This window comes from Papio anubis, chromosome 4 (assembly GCF_008728515.1).
Source record: "Papio anubis isolate 15944 chromosome 4, Panubis1.0, whole genome shotgun sequence".
Taxonomy (NCBI): Eukaryota; Metazoa; Chordata; class Mammalia; order Primates; family Cercopithecidae; genus Papio; species Papio anubis.
In genome coordinates, this window is record NC_044979.1 from 37660199 (window position 1) to 37678649 (window position 18451).

Below are 18451 nucleotides of genomic sequence, written 5' to 3' on the forward strand. Positions count from 1 at the left end.
GCAGTATGTATTCAGAAATTGACAGAAAATTGCTAAATATGTACTACTCAAGTATACATAAATAATAAGGATCCAACGATAAAATCTACTCCAAGTAGATTTTAGAGGTGAACGGGGTGGATCAGGAAAGGACAGGAAAGCAGGTGAAATAGGCAAAATAGAGAAAATACCTTCTATAGGTATTGTCCTAGGATGAAAAATACATTTTATCAAAGTGTCAAATCTGCACCTGGGTACTCAGTAACATTTGTGAGAGTATCTCTTTTGTTTTTAATGTAATATTTTCAAACTGCAGGTTAAAAAGCAGAAAATGCAGTGGTAAAAGGAAGTGGAGTAGGGCTCTGGATTATTCTGAATTGTTTCCTCTTTCCACAGGCTGCTCAACTTGGAGAGGTTTCGTTTAAACATTCCCACTATAGTTTCATATTCTCTGTTGATATACACATGGTAAAAATAACCATGAGGTGAATATGTGAAACTAAAGCAAAACAAATTCTGCAAGAATCACATCTCTAGGAAATACTGTTTTGTAGCAAGTACCTCAGTTCAAACATAATTTATAGATTAAATTTGTGGCACGGAAAATAGGCTGCAATAAAAATGTTTTCTTTCTGTACAATAAATCATCAAGAAAATGTTAGATTGTAGTCACGACTCTTTTTAAAAAAAAAAAATTCAGGTATTTGATGCATATTGTTCTCACAGTAAAAACTACAAAATCAAATAAAAAAAAATAAAAATCAATGTTCCATACTCATGAAATTGGGAAATTGCTACCCTTTCTTGAGACCTATCCAGTAAAAATATCTTATTATACACAGTAAAAGAATGCCAAGACAGAGGTAGGATCTAGATGTTTTAAAAGCTGTGGGAATGTGGGAAAAGTAAACCAAATCAGCATTTACACTGACAAATTCTAGGGACACTGTATAGTTATCTTGTGCCACTGGGCCCAGCAGTTCCTTTGGCTGCCAGATTCTGTTGCCTTCAGGCTGTTTTTGCACTTCCTTGATATTTGGAAGCTGCAGAGTAAGTCTCCTTTCTCTGGTAAAACTGGCCCAAGAACATCGAGGGAAAGAGGAGCTATAACCCATCTGCTTTGCAGCTGGAGAAAATTGAAAACTAAAATTGAATTGAAGTTGAAATGTACAGATAATCCACGTTGTGCCCATAGAAAATCAGTAGCAGCACCAAGAAGGCAGGGAAATTTAGGAATTTTCGAAAATAGTAGCATGTTATCAGGGCCACTCTGCACGACTCCAGGAGCATGGGTCCCATGGCAGTGTGCAGTAGTTAAACAATCACCCCTTTTAGGGATGGGATGAAATATTTTGTGGAATGAAAGAAAGATTAAACATTTTATATTTTTTTCTTTATACCAATAGCTATTCTGATAAATAGGTTTTTAAATATCACTTATGGGTATTCCAGAACTTTAGATTGGTCTTACAGAATGGAGCCAACATCAGTGAAAATATAAGGTTTGCAAAGTTTCTTTTCAGCTTTCCTTAATATTCCAGAGCTTTCTTATTTTGTTTTCTTTTCCTCATTTGCTTCCAGAAGCTCAGTGCTTTAGATTTCCACACTACTCCTAGAAGGCAGTGATGACTAAATGGAGTAAACAAAAGCCTGTGTCCCCATGACCCAGGCTCTGCATATTTTAAGACCTTCTTTCTTCTCATCAAAGCAGATCTTCTGGATTCTACTTCCTGAGAGTTTCTTCTAAGTAGCTCACAATTTCACTGCCAATGTGTTAAAGGATGGTCATGGCTAAACAGTCCCCAACCTTCTCAGAAATATCTTCCCAACTTGCTTTCAGCACAAACCAGCAAGGGGGCATCTAACTGGAGGAGTGCTGTGCTGATGGCAAGATTGTTGTGAAAACTACTGTGATACCAGGATCTGACTATTCTCCCCCAAAGGAAACAAAGGCTGAGATAAACAGTTAATTCAAAGTGCTTATCCTCCTCCCCTTTTAATAAATAGGAAAATAGATATATTGTACAATCATAAAGAGAAAAATCTGATTTGCTTATTCTGAATGAGGGTTCTGCATCATTGAGCTCTCATAATGATAGATAAGTGCAGGGTTATGAACCAAAGGAGAGATTGAAGTATCAAAGAGGTAAAAAGCCAGAGCAGAGAAAGTGAGAGTTGAAACACAGATATTATCATCTGTCCATCCCTCACACCAGATGTAAGATGCAAGGTGTATAACTTCAGCTGGTAAAGCCTCAGTTTCCTTTTCTGCAATCTGGGTTAGAAGTTGGAATTAATATTTCTTCATCTCAGGATGCTTGGCAGCTATAGTGTAGGTTAAATGTGATCATGAGTACAGAGGATGGCATGGAATCTGCCACAGTTACTTGCTCAAGAAATGGTAGTTCTTATTGTTATTGCCCTTTTGAGTCTCATTATTTACTCAACTTTCTTTGCAAAAAAACTTGTTTAAAAACGTGTCTCTTATTATTCTCTCCAAATGACAGAAATAAATGTACTTGACAAGTAATGGTGCATATGATCAATATCCATACTTCTTTCCTATTTAGAGCCAATCTGTGAATCACATTTAAGCTGGCTTCTGGAAACAATTTCCAGCACATTCTACTTGCAGTCAGATGAAGCTGCAATTTTCTTAAAATATGAAGCAGTTTGGGTGCTGGGCAGAACATGTATTCAGTCTCATAAACATAAACATTTTTTATGTGGCATTTAAACATGAACTATGCGACTCTAAAATGCTACAAAAATATAAACAAAATAATTTCAGGAATAAAGAGATACAGTTAAAGAAAAAGAGAGAGGAAGTAAAAAAAAGAGATAAGTTTTCTATGATGTGAGAAAGTTGGTCAAGGATAAACATTTGGTTTTATAATTTTTTTTAGAAGGAGATAGTAGCACATTCTAGAAATTGTTTAACATTATATGTCAAGTGACTTTGGCAGTTACTTCTTACTATTCTGACCTTGTTCTAGTAGCGCCAGTCCAAGGCCAGCATTGTGCCTTTCTTCAGCGATCACAACGGTATAGCCATGTTGAGTCAGAATGCGCTGGTGTAGCCGAAGCTCTGTTTTGCTGTAGAAAGGAGGCCTGTAGAGTATGGCCCTTCGGCCATGGCTGCCAAAGTGTGTCTCCATTGATTCTTCGACCTAAGAAAAGAAGGCATAAAATTTCAATATAAAAAAGTAGTACATTTCCCTTGAAGGACATCACAAATGCAAATCAAGGACTATTTGGGAAGTTTTTCTTAAGTTTTTCTCTAGAAGTGAAAGACAATTTCTCTGAAAGACTGACAAGGACAAAGATGACCTCATATGCAAGAACTGAAGGCCAGCTGAATTGTCCTCACTGTAACAGAAAGATGAAAATTTTAGGCTATAAAATATAGAGGTTCTTGGAGGAATACTGATGCATAGAAATATAGAGCTCAACTCTAGCTGAAAATACAAATTAATAGCAGTGCCTTTCATCTGCACTGTGCTTTTATAAAGTAGTTCTAGCTGCATTATCTTTTAATAGCTCTTTTAGGTAAACATGGTCAAGGAAACACTCAGAGAGGATGGGTTTTGTACGGAAAGGACATGGTCAGGAAGGGGTCGAGGTGAGAAGCAGTCCAGAGCTCTTTGTAGATAAACAATGCTGCAGTTTCTCTCAATTAGGTTGTAGCAAAACTGGAACGCATCTCAATGAGACAGAATGGGTCTTCACATGTGAGGAGAGGAGAACTACTGAAGTATCATAATTCCAGGTTATTATCTCAATAGTTTATTGCTCTTTCATATAAATATTCCTCTTTCTCAAAATAGAAATTGCAATTCTACTAACAAAGGAGATTTTTGAATTGACAAGGAAAAAGAAGGCTGACATTTAAATTCATTATAAGGCTTAATGGCAGATATTGGGGTTTTTCTGAAAACTTGAGATTAAACCTCGATAAAGTACAGATGATTTTTATTACTAGAAGGAGTGATGAGATTGCACGAAGGTCAGCAAAAACCAGGAGAGAGGTTGAACAAGAGGAGCCAAAGGAGGTGGTGGAGAAGATGAGGGGGACTTGGTAAAAACACAGCTGGGAATCTAAATTACTTGCAATGACAGCTCTGAGTCAACCTGTCCATTTTATTAACCTAAAACATGATCTTTTTCATATTGTGAATGCCATGTTATTCAGCACTTAAATGTCTTCATTATTTCCCATACTGATAGAATCAATCAATTCTACATCTTTTATTTTTTCTTTTATTGTTTTTATTTTTCATTTTTTATTTTTTTTGAGACAGAGTCTCGCTCTGTTGCCCAGGTTGGAGTTCCGTGGCACAATCTCGGCTCACTGCAAGCTCCTCCTCCAGGGTTCATGCCATTCTCCTGCCCCAGCCTCCAGAGTAGTTGGGACTACAGGAGCCTACCACCACGCCCAGCTAATTTTTGTATTTTTAGTAGAGATGGGGTTTCACCTTGTTAGCCAGGATGGTCTCGATCTCCTGACCTCATGATCCGCCCACCTTGGCCTCCCAAAGTGCTGGGATTACAGGCGTGAGCCACCGCACTCGGCCCAATTCTACATCTTTATCAAGAAACACAAGATCATTTAAACTTATCCCCTCCTTCCTACTCTGGTCAGATCACATCACACTCTTAATCATCTTTATTCCTGACCCACAACCTGCTCTTTTGCACATCACTGTTCCTTCCACCTACAATTCCTTCCTCTTTTCGTTATTTCGCTTATCAAATTCCAAATCAACTCTCAATAGTCAAACGTTATCTCTTATGGAAATGTTTAATTGAAATGCATACTTTCATTAGCACTCATGAAAGGAAATTACATTTTTCTCATATCAGCCCCTTAACAGCCCGGCCTGCATTGTTCATGTCTCTCAAATGTCTATCCCAAGACATGATATATGGTACATGCTTAATAAATGAAGATATTTAGTAAATTAATGAATCATAGCAGTTATCAAAATATTTGAAGACGCATATTGAAAGAAAGAAGAAACAGAGTTAGATTGTAAATCCTTTGAGGTCAGGAACCATATGCTATTTTTTTATTGCTTACAAACTATTGCTAGCTGAAAATTCATAGATAAAGCATAGAGTAGTTCAGGAGGACACAAACTCTGGATCTAAACTGCTGGATTCGAATCACCTGGCTGCACCAGCATTATCTGTGTGACTTCAGACAATACCTTCTTCCTAAGGTGCTATGAGGATTAGACAGTTAACACTTGTAAAGTGCTCAGAACCATGCTTGCTGTGTAGGAGGTACTATGAGGTATTTTTTAAAATAATAACATATCAAAAAGAACAATGAGTCTGGAAAAACTGCTTCTGAGTTTGCGCTCTGCCTGGCACACGTTAACATAGTTGCTTACTATGTGTGTGATAAGTATAATGAATATAATGAAAAGGAATAGAACTCTGGCTAATCGTACCTTCTGTACATGCTACTTTGGGAGAACGAGATTGATTAGATATTTTCCTTTGTTAAAAGACACTGCGTTTTATTGATGAGAAAACCATTTAAATGCAACAATTTAAGTGAAAATTGGGACACAATTCTCCCCAAATGTTATAATTGTTGGCAATAATAAATGTGTAAGGAGTGTTTGAAATCAAATACACATTTAGCCTTTGGACACAGGGGTTAGAGGGAACTGAGTAGCCTGTAGAAAGCCAAAGTAAACAAACAAGTGTCTAGGTGCAAGGGGAAGACAGATGCTTCCCAGTATATCAGTGTCACTCAAGCAAACCCCCTGTGTCCAGAATTCCCATGTCACATTTTCTTTTGTAATCACAGGATGCTCCTCTCTATTACAGCTGGCTCAAATACAAAAGGGATTTCACACAAGGAAGATATATTTTAAAACTTCGAGTAGTTTTCATTTTGAAAGATACCATCCTCTTTTTCCCTCAATAAAGATCAATTTAAGCAAGAACAATGTAACTTTTACTAATATACCCTGTAGAGGGTATATTACATATAAATAAAGTATAATTATTGGCCATATTTGGTAATAACCTTCATAGCATAGACTGAAATTTTAACCCACATCTCAGACTATAGGGAATAAATAGGAAATGAGCTTGTCAGTAGCATTATGTTGTATTATCCTGTAATACAAACTGCTGCTGTCCTTGTCATATTTATAACACACTGTATCAGCAGAATGGCTCAATACCAAAGGGCAAGAACAGTTTCAGCCGGTCTGACAACAGGTGCACACATTGCGTATGTGAAATTAAAACGATGTGAACAATTATGTCAACCACACTAGCAAGTGCGAGGTCATCAAACGCTAATAGCAGCACTTTCAGAAATAAGAGGTCCTGATTATTCCCACAATTCCAAAGGTATATTTTTAATGGAAGAATACATTTAACCTGGCCACGGCTACAACAACTTCACTTGAAACAACCCTGCTGGCCCAGAATTTAGAAAAGAATGAGTGTTACTGAATGTTGATTCTGAGTGTTCACTTGCGTCTCTCTCATCTTGAGAGAGCTGCAAAATATTTCCTTAGAAATCCCTTTGTTAGACGACATAAAAGTTGTTTTATAACTGGACACTTTTTATTTTTACTGAAAGGATGTCCAAAATCTGAAAACTTTGTGCCATCTGAGATAAAGCAAAGGAAAGAATGTTGTCATAAAGTACTGGAAGCATTGGATGCAGCAATGTAGAGTAAAAAGAGAAGATTGGGAATCAAAAATCTGGATTTGAATTCTGGCTCCATCACTGCTTGCTTCATCTACTGAGCTAAATTATTTAATCTACCCACATCAGAGTTTTCTCACATGTGTAAATGAAGTAACAAATCCTACTGTATGAGGGAATTAAATGAATTTTCAATATGAAAGTGTCCAACATGGTGTCTCACCAATAAATTATGTTAAAGATATGTAAATAAAACTGAATAATAATCTATATTATAGTATAATTTTATATTCAAAATTCCATAAGCTTTTCAATTAATATGGTTTGATCTCTGTCATAACAGGCATTTTTGCAATAATATGTATGATTTCATATACCTGATATACATTTTCCTCTATAGGAGTCATTATGTTTTAATGCATAAATATAATTTGTTTACTTATTACATTTATTTGATTTTTTTTTTCCTGGGCCTCCCGTATCTTAGAAACTTATTATGTTTATTTTCTCTCTCTTCATACCAGGATGGAAGCTAAATGAAAGCATATGTTTTTGTCTGTTTTGTTCAATTTTGCTTTCCCAGCCTAAAAACAGTACTTGGCATATAAGAGACACATAACAAATATTCTTTGAATGAGTGAATACAAACATCTTTTCCTTCAATATGTAGAAGTCTTCGTTATAAATAAAGCCATGGAAGACTGGGAATAGAAAGTGGTTAAGACTTGTATTCACAAATTTATTTCAATAGAACTGTAAATACTAGCAAGAATGACAAATATAGAGTTAAATATTTAAGCAAAATAATGAATTTACAGTAAAAAATTTAATAAAGAGCTACATTATAAAAGTACTGCATTTCTCAGTTACTTACACTGTTAAAAAATCTTTACCAAGACTCACCATGAAACCAAGAAATATAGCTCTTCAAAATACAGTAAGGCTGAAAAATAAAACTTGTTTTTTTTTCACATAGCAGAAAGATTTTTTTCTGGATTTATTAAAGTAGCCATGTATTTATGACATCTTTTGATGTTCAAATACAAATCATCTAGTAGACTTTGGATGTGTGTCATATATGACTAAAAGTTAAATCGCCTTCCTGGTCCAGACTTTGGCATTTTAGAAATATTATAGAGTCTATCATAGTGAATTATGTTTTCATTTTTCCACTGTAAGAATAAAATACAGATTCTCTTCCCCACTGGTGAAATGTACACTTATTTTAGGGAATGTAAGAAGTAAATGGAAGGAATTTTCTGGGATCTATATCATATACATTTTCTATTTAAAAAATATCTTATAATTGCAGGACACAGGTTTCTGGATATGCAAGCTGAGGCTTGAAAGGATGTCCCTCTCTAAACGAAGCTTTAGTGTACTTCTGTCTGCATCTTACAGCTGATTTAACTGAATCTCAAGCTGATGATGGGAGGGCTACACATTTCTCACATTTCTCAGAACTACTCCATGTCACAGAGCACCTTCTGACTGTACTCCCAAACTGTACTTTGGGGCTATCCCAACCTTCAATATCTAATGGTAGGCAAGTTCACTCACGTGTGGATTTATATACAAATAAGAGAGATAAAAAAAGTAATAAAGTTTCCTTATCAAAAATGTATTCCTGCAGGGCATGGTGGCTCACGCCTGTAATCCCAGCACTTTGAGAAGATAAGATAGGAGTATCACTTGAGGTCAGGAGTTCGAAATCAGCCTGGCCAACATGGTGAAACCTTGTCTCTACTAAAAGTAGAAAAAAAGTAGCTGGGCATAGTGGTGTACTTGTAATCCCAGCTACTCTGGAGGCTGAGTCAGGAGAATGCTTGAACCCTGGATGTGGAGGGTGCAGTGAGCTGAGATCGTGCCACTGCACTCCAGCCACAGTGACAGAGTGAGACTCTGTCTCAAAAAACTTTTCAAAAAGTAAAAAAAAAAAAAAAAAAGTATTTCCAATAGAGCTTTGATGAAATAGCACCCACTTAAACAGGCATCGCCAAAACCCATTATCACCTATATCCCTCAATGTAATTTTCCCACTGGCACACTTTGTGATGTATAACTATATATTATTTGTTTAATGTCCGCTTCTCCTACTATGTTCCATGAGGGCCTAGATTTGTCTGCTTTGGCCATTGTTGTATATGCAACTTACTGCCAGGTTCTAAATAAGAGAGAATGGATGAATAAATGAGCAAATGAATGGATACATAAATGCAAAGTATGAGCTTACTTTTTTGTAAATACACATGCCCTTTAATTATTTAACTATTAGGTGGAAAAAAAAATCTACTGGAATATCTCAGTCAAGGGTTCAATGTCTGCATCTCAAGCCATAAAATATTCATGACCTCTTCATCTCCAGTGACTCTCCTCCACTTCGTTTCAAACACTTGCTCCAATGGCCATATCTTAGACATTGTAGGTCCCAGAACAGCCCCTCCTCTGAAATTATAAAATTTCAGATATTCCATTCTTTGATTGCACTGAAGCATCTGGCTCTTCTCATTTATTTCCAATGTATTGGTTCTTCAATCATTTGTCTTCTCACCTAACAATTTTTTTTTTTTTTTTTTTTGAGACAGGAACTGGCTCTGTCACTCAGGCTGGAGTGCAGTGGCATGATCTAGGCTTACTACAACCTTTGCCTCTCAGGCTCAAGCCATTCTCCCACCTCAGCCTCCCAAGTAGCTAGGACTACAGGTACATGCTACCACATCCAGCTATTTTTCATTATTATTATTATTTTGTAAAGATGGGGCTTTTACCACCTTGCCGAGACTGGTCTTGAACTACTGGGCTCAAGCAATCCATCTGCCTCGGCCTCTCAAAGTGCTGGGATTACAGGTGTGAGCCACTGGGCACAGCCTGAACTTTCTACTGGCCTCCTTTTTCCTCAGCTTCTCTCTCTGCAGTTCAGATTCCATGGTCCAACACTCCAACCACCCTCTATCTAATATATTAAATTTCCTTGCTCTGCTGCACTTCCTTCACATCCACATGGCAAAACATCAAACATGAAAGAGCTTGGAATCCACAGTAAATCCTCTGCCTTTAAGGATCTAACATCCCACCAAGAAAATCAGACGTAAGCAACTAGTTATAATAAACTAGGGTAAGTCCAGTAAGTCAGGAGGCATAGGATGCTGTGGAAACACTGAGCTGAGGGACCTGAGGGAGATCTCAGCAACCTGCCTGTCCTGCACCTGGGCTGGGATTGCTGAGAGCTCCTGAAGAAAAGCACCCGGTGGGACAGATTCTGGATGGCAAAACCGATTCTGCCTCTGTCCTCTGGCTTGTTCTCATCATTCTTTCGTTTGCCCATTTAACATTTTCGAGCATTTTCTATGTAACAGACATGGTCTTAGGGTCTGGGAATGCAACAGTGAAGTAGTCTATCCAGGTTCTAGCCTTCATTAGGAGCGCTAGTGTTTAGCAAGAAGAGCAATAAACCATTAATGAAATCATATAATTTCTGATGGAAATAAGGGTTCTGGTTTGTTAAAGAATGACCCAGGAGCTCTTTTAGATGATTTGGTGTTATTGCTTGCCTATATTGTGAATATTGTGTATGAAAGAAAATAAGTAATTAAATTAAATTGGTAATTTCTCTTCTTATCTTTTCCTTGCCTTGAAGAATTGTCTTTTTTCTCTTGAAGTTCCTTGCTGTTGACCTTGAAGGTCAGTACCATGAATCCTTTTTATTGTGAGTGGCAAATAGGGTCAGATAGGCAACAAGAAATGACTGACAATGATGATAAAAATGGAGCAATGCAACGCTACTTATTATCTTGTTAAGTAGCTAGTAGGAAACCTAAATGCAGTGAGTAGTGGAAAATTTAAAGGTTGATAACTCTGTGCTGGTCTTTATACATAGGTTCGACTTTGAAGAACTTTGATTCGGTTTTCTAAAGTTGTGTCAGGGAGGAGGCAGATGAGGAAAACTGGACTTAGGATAGACAGAAAAAGAGTGCTTTTCTTGTTTTGTTTTCTGGATGGATGAGTACCCTGATAGAATTTCAGAAGGCCAGACTTTTACTACCTAAATCACAGTATTTTCTAAAAACCTCAAGCCACCCCTTCCATATTGTAGAAAAGAGGTTAAAAAAAAGAGGGAAGGAAGGAAGGAAGGAAGGAAGGAAGGAAGGAAGGAAGGAAGGAAGGAAGGAAGGAAGGAAGGAAGGAAGAAAAACAGTCTGAAATGAAAACCTGATCCATAAGCCGCCAGAAGGGATCTGGATACCCTAAGAGACGTCCGGCTCAATAGAGGAAATGGGAAGAGGATAACATGAGGGCCTGAACGGTGAGTTCTGTATAGACCTGATTCCGGTGTACAAAAGAACAAAACAGGATGGATCGATAATGCTTAACAGAAATAAAATTACAGAAGAATAGGCATTTAATTACTGGAAGAATTGGAAAAGTCGTTATCGTAGAACATAAACAAAGGAGTTTTGTCGAGGGAAGAGAGCACAAAAGAAAACAGAAGGAACAGCAGGGCAGACCCTGACTTGGACATCCCAGTCTAGAAAATAATTAATGATAAATGCTGTAATGCCTTAGTTGCCTTAGTCCACATTTGAAACACTGTCACCTTAGAGATCGGTCATGTTTTCCTTATCAGAAGACTTTCCATCAAATCTGTAAAACAGTAAACATATAATCTGAAGGTAAACTCTGAGAACTCCTGGGTATCCTCAATGTTTAATGCCTCAATTCTTCTCATTCAAAACTTTGGGATCATACGATGCCTTTCTGAAAAAGGTGTACAACACAGAGCTGTGTAACTGAAGCAAGAAGAGAGGAGGAGAGAATGGAGAATGGAAGAGTGCAAGTTGCAAAACAAAAAAAACTGCAATCTAAACAGTTTCACAACGCTTCAAACTCCAGCAAATGCAGAATCATGCTGGGTGTAGCTTCGGCTCCAGTGAGGCGCCTTCCTTCCCCAGGCTAACCCCTACACTTAGGGTGAATCTTGGAGGCAGAAAGAAATTAGAGGCAAAACTAAGAACACAAGGACAGCTTTTTCTCCTCAAGTGCATATCTAGGATCACCAGCTGTGACTTCTTGCCTTCCGGTGCCTGGCGTTCATTGTTGCCTGCCAACCTCCACCTCCACTGGAATGCTCATTCGTTTCAACCAATGTGAAGGAACCTATACTATTTCCTTCTTCTGCTTCTCCTAAAATTTCCCTTTTCTCTTTTCTAGCTGTTTTTAAAAGTAGTATAAAGCATCTTTTTCAGCCTCCTCTTCAAGGCTCCTTTGAGATGCCACCCACGTTGCACAGCTGTGGGTCAGCAGTTTACTATTTACTGTAACCTCACAGACATAACACAGATCCAACTGAGATTACAAAAACACAGGGATAACTGAGAGATGGTGGTCTTGACAGTTTCCTTCATTATGTCTGTAAGAATAAGACAGAACTTGAAAATAAGATAGAACTTGAAATGAAAAGACAAAGAGAATGTAGCTTGCTTTTTTTTTTTGGACACAATTTGATGTGATTCCCTATTTTGGAGCCAACGAAAATCACTCCTGAGTGTGTCCCTCTTTAATCTCTTCTCTTCCCCTCTGCTTTCCTGTTCCTTAGATTCTTCCCCTGTCCCTGTCCTCTCTTTCTCAGACACTCATGTAGCGCTTAACAGGAGGAAGAAGTTATTTTCTTTCTATCTCCAAGCCCTGATTGCTTTTGCTGGTGTTAAGCTGACTATATGAGGTTTCTTATTGCCCTCTGAGTCTTACCACAGTGTCAACAGTAGTTAAAGGATGTCCGTAATGAAGAAAAAAGAGAATTGACAATCCACAATTATGAAATAACAAGCGGAGGACAAGGAAAGACCTTGTTCTTTTGAAAAATGTTAATATAATAGCAAGTCTCTGTCCCCTGATGCCAAAACAACAAGTTAATTCAGCAATTCAGCCTTAAAATAGTAAGTCCATACAGAGGCAATATAGCAGAAAGGAAAGAGCACTGGGGCAATTACAACAACAATATCAGTACCTAAGCATCATGCGGTCAACCAGACACTTTCATAGATGCCAGAGACTCTGAATCTGAGTTTGAGGCTTTTCCAGCCACCACACAAAGCCTCCTGAATCTCAGGTCTCTATTTCCCACCCCCTCCACCCCATTCATGATCAGCTGACACTAATGAAGTTCCACTTGATGAACTTCATTTTCCTTGTCTGCAAATGAGTACTGACACCTTCCATCTTTTTGTGCTACTGTAAGAATCCAGAGTGACTCCGTTTAGACAAAAGCATTCAAAAATATGTAGTCCCACACAAACATAAGATATTATTAGAGAAATAGATCTTAAAGAATTGTCAGACAAAATAATATGTTGAAAAATTAACATAGTTTAAGTAAAAGCCTTTAAGTTTTTTTTTAATGGTGAATAACAGCTTTTCTGTTTGTTTCTAAATTTTTAAAATTATACTTTAAGATCTGGGATACATGTGCAGAATGTGCAGGTTTGTTACATAGGTATACACGTGCCATCGTAGTTTGCTGCACCCATCAGCTGGTCATCTACATTAGGTATTTCTCCTAATGCTATCCCTCCCCAGCCCCCAACCTGCCGACAGGCCCCAGTGTGTGATGTTCCCAGAAATACCATTTGACCCAACAATCCCATTACTGGGTATATACCCAAAGGATTATAAATCATTCTACTAAAAAGACACATGCACACATGTGTTTATTGCAGCACTGTTCACAATAGCAAAGAATTAGAATCAACCCAAACGCCCATCAATGACAGACTGGATAAAGAAAATGTGGCATGTATAGTCCATGGAATACTATGCAGCCATAAAAAAGGATGAGTTCATATCCTTTGCAGGGACATGGATGAAGCTGGAAACCATCATTCTCAGCAAACTAACACAGGAACAGAAAACCAAACACCGCATGTTCTCACTCATAAGTGGGAGTTGAACAATGAGAACACAAGCCTTTAAAGTTTTAATCATATTGTTTCATAAGGGTTCTGTCAAATTACATGTAGGATATGAAAAGGTAGTGTTTATATATGAGACATTAAATAATTTTAAAATACTAAATGAGCCTCCATATCTATGATTATTCTCTGATAAAAACTCAGTGTTAGAGCAAACATATTATAAAAATGCATAGGGGCATGATGCCATACATACAATGAACATACTTCTTAGATTTGGGGACTGGACCAGAAAAAAGGCCATTTGTTAATTGTACAACTAAATATGACTTAATTTTTACTTTGTTATAATGTTCTATAAATAAATTCACACATTAGGATATTAGTCCTTTATGAAACATTACATTCTCTATTTATGGCTCAGAAAATATAGTCACCAGTGTCTAGTCTTAGGGTCTCCCAAGTGTTCCCCTACAAATTCCTGAATTCCTTGCTTTCATTCTCCATTCAATTTTCATTCTTCTCTATCTACTTTCCCAACCACAAAGTGTTCCTCATCCTCCCACCTCCATCCTGTCCAGCTTGTGACCTCAGTTGTCCTCCTAGCTCTGCTGTCCCCTTTGCATTTCACTTCTGCACATGCACACAGCCCAGAGTTCTGCAGTGGGTCATCATGAACGAACTTGTGGCAGCCGGCCTAGAATCTCTTTCTGGCACGGAGCAAACATGTCCTCCTCTGGGCAGAGTCCAGCCTAATGGAACACCTGCCGGATGTAAGGGTAGAATTCAGGCACTGATTTGGGGATTAAGAGATTCTCCATCCACTGCCTGTCCAGTCACCACATTTATACCCCCTGGAGGAGGAGGATAGGTTCTAAGCCCATTTGAAATGTTTAACATTGTCAACCCCATGCACAGCATCTCTGGCTCCTGCCTTCTCCCCTCGGCATTCAGATGCATGTAGCAACCAGTTCATCTGGATTTTCCCCAGAAATCCAGGGCTCCCTTGAGCTGAACAGATGGTTAAGGATGGATAGGCAATATCCTTCATGCAGGTGGCTCTACATCTCCAGGACAGTAAAGATCTGTTCCACTTCTTGTTGAATGAAGGGCTGCAAGATAGAGGCACGCACTTGGCAAACCCAGAGAAATGTTGCCTTATCGTATTCATGGAATGACCACGGTGTTAAGAAGAATGTGGGGAAGAGGCACCACACTCTACATAAAAGAAGTAGACCAAGTTTCCTTCAGCACACATTTATAGCTGGGCATTCATTCTTTTTCTTGCTCACTCTTATTACCCTCATGCTTATTCACTCTCCGTGGCCTTCTTATCTGGTCCTTTCAGTTTACTGGCCATTACTGACATGCAACCTTGGTTCTCCTTTGAGACAACCCTGGGTAACCCTTTCTCCAAACTGACTGAGCTCCAAGAACCCTCCCTCCTATGCTTTCCCTTGGGAGGTCCCCCGACTCTACCCTGTCTACCTGTTCCTGCTCATGTTGCCAGAGGCTGTACAATCACACTAACATATCATAACACAACCTCACATATTCTTTCAGAATCAGCCCTGGAGATCTCCAAATTACATATTCATTCTAGAGTGTTTAAACATCAGACGGCCAACCTCTTGCTCCCACAATCAAAAATTGTCAGAAAATGCCAATATCTAAAATTCCCAAATATAAGCACTGTTTCCTAAAGGAAGGAATACTTCCTAAAGGAAGGAAACATCATCTAATACTGATATCAAGTTTTCAAGTCCCTAAACTCTCTAATCCTTTCTTTATGGGACCAATTGTGTTGCAGAATAGCTTTTAGCTTTCTTCTGTGTCTGGCTGGAAAAGGAATTTCCTTTCCTAGAGTTCCAGTTTATTCTTAAAGGGTCTAGCAGTAGGTATCAGTCAGGTCTAAAGTGGGAACCATGTCTTAGATGGTCAAACAAATTGCTTTGGTCTTCTCAGGAAAGCAGGAGGTGAAGACATCTTTTGAATGAAGGAAGACCTGGGTGGGGACGTTGTTTGGGAATAATCAGAGTTTAAGAGCTGAAAGGAAAGTACAAAAGAAGAATTCAAGGACTGCTGACCACCACAGAGAGTTCTATACTGAATACACAACATGAACTTACACTAGATCTCATTCATGCATTCATTCAACATATTATGTGCCAGGAATTGTGTAAACTTGGTCTCTGCCCTGATCCAGCTGACAGTAATTTATTGGAAAGTTTTGTTTAATGCTAGATTTCACAGGGTATGGTTACATTACTATAAATGCTTGGTTACTTTGGAAATGTGCTTAGGATTATGTACATATTATTGGATAACGAGACATACTCCTATTTACATCCCAGAAAAGGGGCTTCCTTTTAAGATATTATTTTACAAGAAAAATAGGAGACAATTCTAGCTTTTGAAGTTTATATATCTGACAGAATATGTTTCCACAACATATGCTGAAGAGTTTATCTGCTCTCCAGTAAAATAAGTTTGTTAAAAGCAAACATGGTCATGCTTTAATCAGTGTTTTCTTTTTTTTAAGAAACATAGTACACTCACCTCCTTTCTTCCCTATCCTCATATACTCCCCCACAAGAAAACTAACTCTGCCTCAAACCTATCTGCTTTTAAAATAGCTTATATAGTTCTAAAATACTTAGATAAGTAGGTTTAGCTTGTACAATTGGGAGTTTCAGATATGTTATTAATGTTTTCACTGTTTATTCAGAAAAAAGGATAGTTCTTAAAGATAATAACAGAGAGGGGAGTAAAGGGAAACATTCAAAATCACTTCTGCCCTCTGGGCGTGTCCAGTAGGGAAGGTTTACTGCTCAGTATGAAAGTCAACTTTCTGACTGATGCTTTGCTAGGGTCATGTAGTTCCTTCACTGCTATAGAAAAGTTAATATCCTGTTCCATTTTTCCTGAAGCATTTGTGCACTTTGGCTAAATTAATACTAGATTTTCCACCAGGGAAGAAGTAGGCTTCCGGCCGTAGCTATTGGAATGCTATTATACTTCCTATTGCTTGTTAAAGAAATAGTGAAACACCAAGAGGAAACTCAATTGTAGCAGCACGATTTTGGACTCCTAGTGGCATTTTGAAACATAACTTTATAACTTGGCATTTGTATAGCACACTATACTATAAATGTTTAATGAAGAGTGTTTCCAGTAATCACATTTGTGAGAGATATATATATAATCTCTCTTCTTTTCCCAAGAGGCACCAAATGCAATGAGAATAGTTTAATGATATCATTCTTTTGGATATGAAAATATGTATTCCCCAGTCTTTTATAATCTCAATGCTTTTCAAAGTACTCTCAGCTAAAGTGTCTAATTAGGTCCCATAGCACCTCTGTGACAGGCATTTTGATCCTGGACCACAGACTAGGAAAACAAAACCCAAGGAACTCACTTGTCCACGGTCATTCAACTCTTCATAATGGAAACTGGGATTCCCCATTTCAGTCCCGGGTAATTTCCCTTTCTCTTGGAAAGGGTGAATGGGTCACAGCAGGATCTGTTTCAGACACATGAACTTTTAACAGGTTGTTCTGGTGGTTTCTAGAAGTCTGCGCCACCACCCTAACACCACCTTCTTTGTCCTATGCCAAAAGAAATAAGAAATATCATGACCCTGGAGTAATATTATTTTTAAAGCAAATTCCATTTTCTTCCCATTGTCATACATTACTATCAGGCTTCTTCCTCCACCTGCCTCTCTCTTCCTAGATTGGATACCTGAAATCCCTCTCTCAAGCATACTCAAAATATGCTTAGGTCAGCAATTACCAGCTTGAATTTGTCAAGATCAGCTGTGACGTATGTTACAAGAAATTGGCTATGAAAAGAACTAAAATATCAACATTTGTGAATAATTTATGTTTCATAAACAAGGGAAGATATGTTGCATTCTGACTCCTGGCAGTCAAAGTGACTTTCTTGAGCAGATAAAGAAGCATTATGCATATCCCTGGAATGCCCGTGGAATATGCTTGCATTTGACTGTATCTATAGGTGCCAAAGGTGAAAATGGACAAGCAGCTTTAAACATTTACCTGAGCAAAATAAATGTACTGAAGAAAACACAGGGTGATAATCAAAAATGCCTATTATATATGCATTATTGAAGCAAATATAATGTAACCTATACCAAGTGCTTGTTTTTGGGATCAGAGATTAAACCCAGCTTCTCAGGGGAAGAAAGGACACACATAATACTTATTGAACATTAACTCTGGCCAACCACCATGCTCGATGCTTTCAAACATATGATTTTTTTCAGTTTCTAAAAATAGGGGTTAGCTCCATTTTCCAATAAGAGAACTGAGGATTTTAAAATGTGGATAAAATTTGCCAATTGTCCCATAGCTAAGATAAAGCTGGAATTTGGACCAATGTATTCCACAACATATCCAAGATCTGCGAGGCTTCTTATTCAAGGTACTTAACAGGCTTGAGATTGAAAGCTGTGCTGGAGATTGTAAGATCTATTCTCAATAGTAATATGCAGAGTTGCAGAGCTTCCCTTTTACCAAGTTACTCTGATAGGGCTGCACCATAAATGAACTGGTAGGGGTTCCTATTGAGAACCCCCAGATAAAGATTAGGGACACTAAAGGTAGTTATATGTCAAGGAACATGATAAGGCCCATTCTGCGCTGCCAAATCCATGTGCTCTTTTTAATAATTATTTTGATCCATCTATTATTTTGGATCATAAATATGCCTAGCCTCTATTAGTGAATTTAATTGAAAGCTGATTAAACTCTTTTAGGATCATTATACATGGCCGACTCAGTCTTTTATTGTCATATTTCTTTCCCAACTCTATACATGATAAGTCAAAATGCTTAATTTTACATTTTGAACAAGTCTCCAA

General features: G+C 37.9%; 1 protein-coding gene across 7 annotated transcripts in view; it reads right to left on the reverse strand.

Annotated features, from left to right (window-relative positions):
• CPED1 (cadherin like and PC-esterase domain containing 1) overlaps positions 1 to 18451 on the reverse strand; it is a 308960-nt gene that overhangs the window by 278271 nt on the left and 12238 nt on the right. For 6 of the 7 annotated variants that reach the window (XM_017957126.3, XM_009203765.4, XM_003896508.5 and 3 more), the window contains one exon: positions 2966 to 3149. In XM_017957126.3, the coding sequence (XP_017812615.2) occupies positions 2966 to 3149 (184 nt within the window). Of the gene's footprint in view, positions 1 to 2965; positions 3150 to 16984; positions 17175 to 18451 lie in introns of all 7 variants that reach the window. The other variant, XM_009203766.4, reaches the window with a different exon arrangement.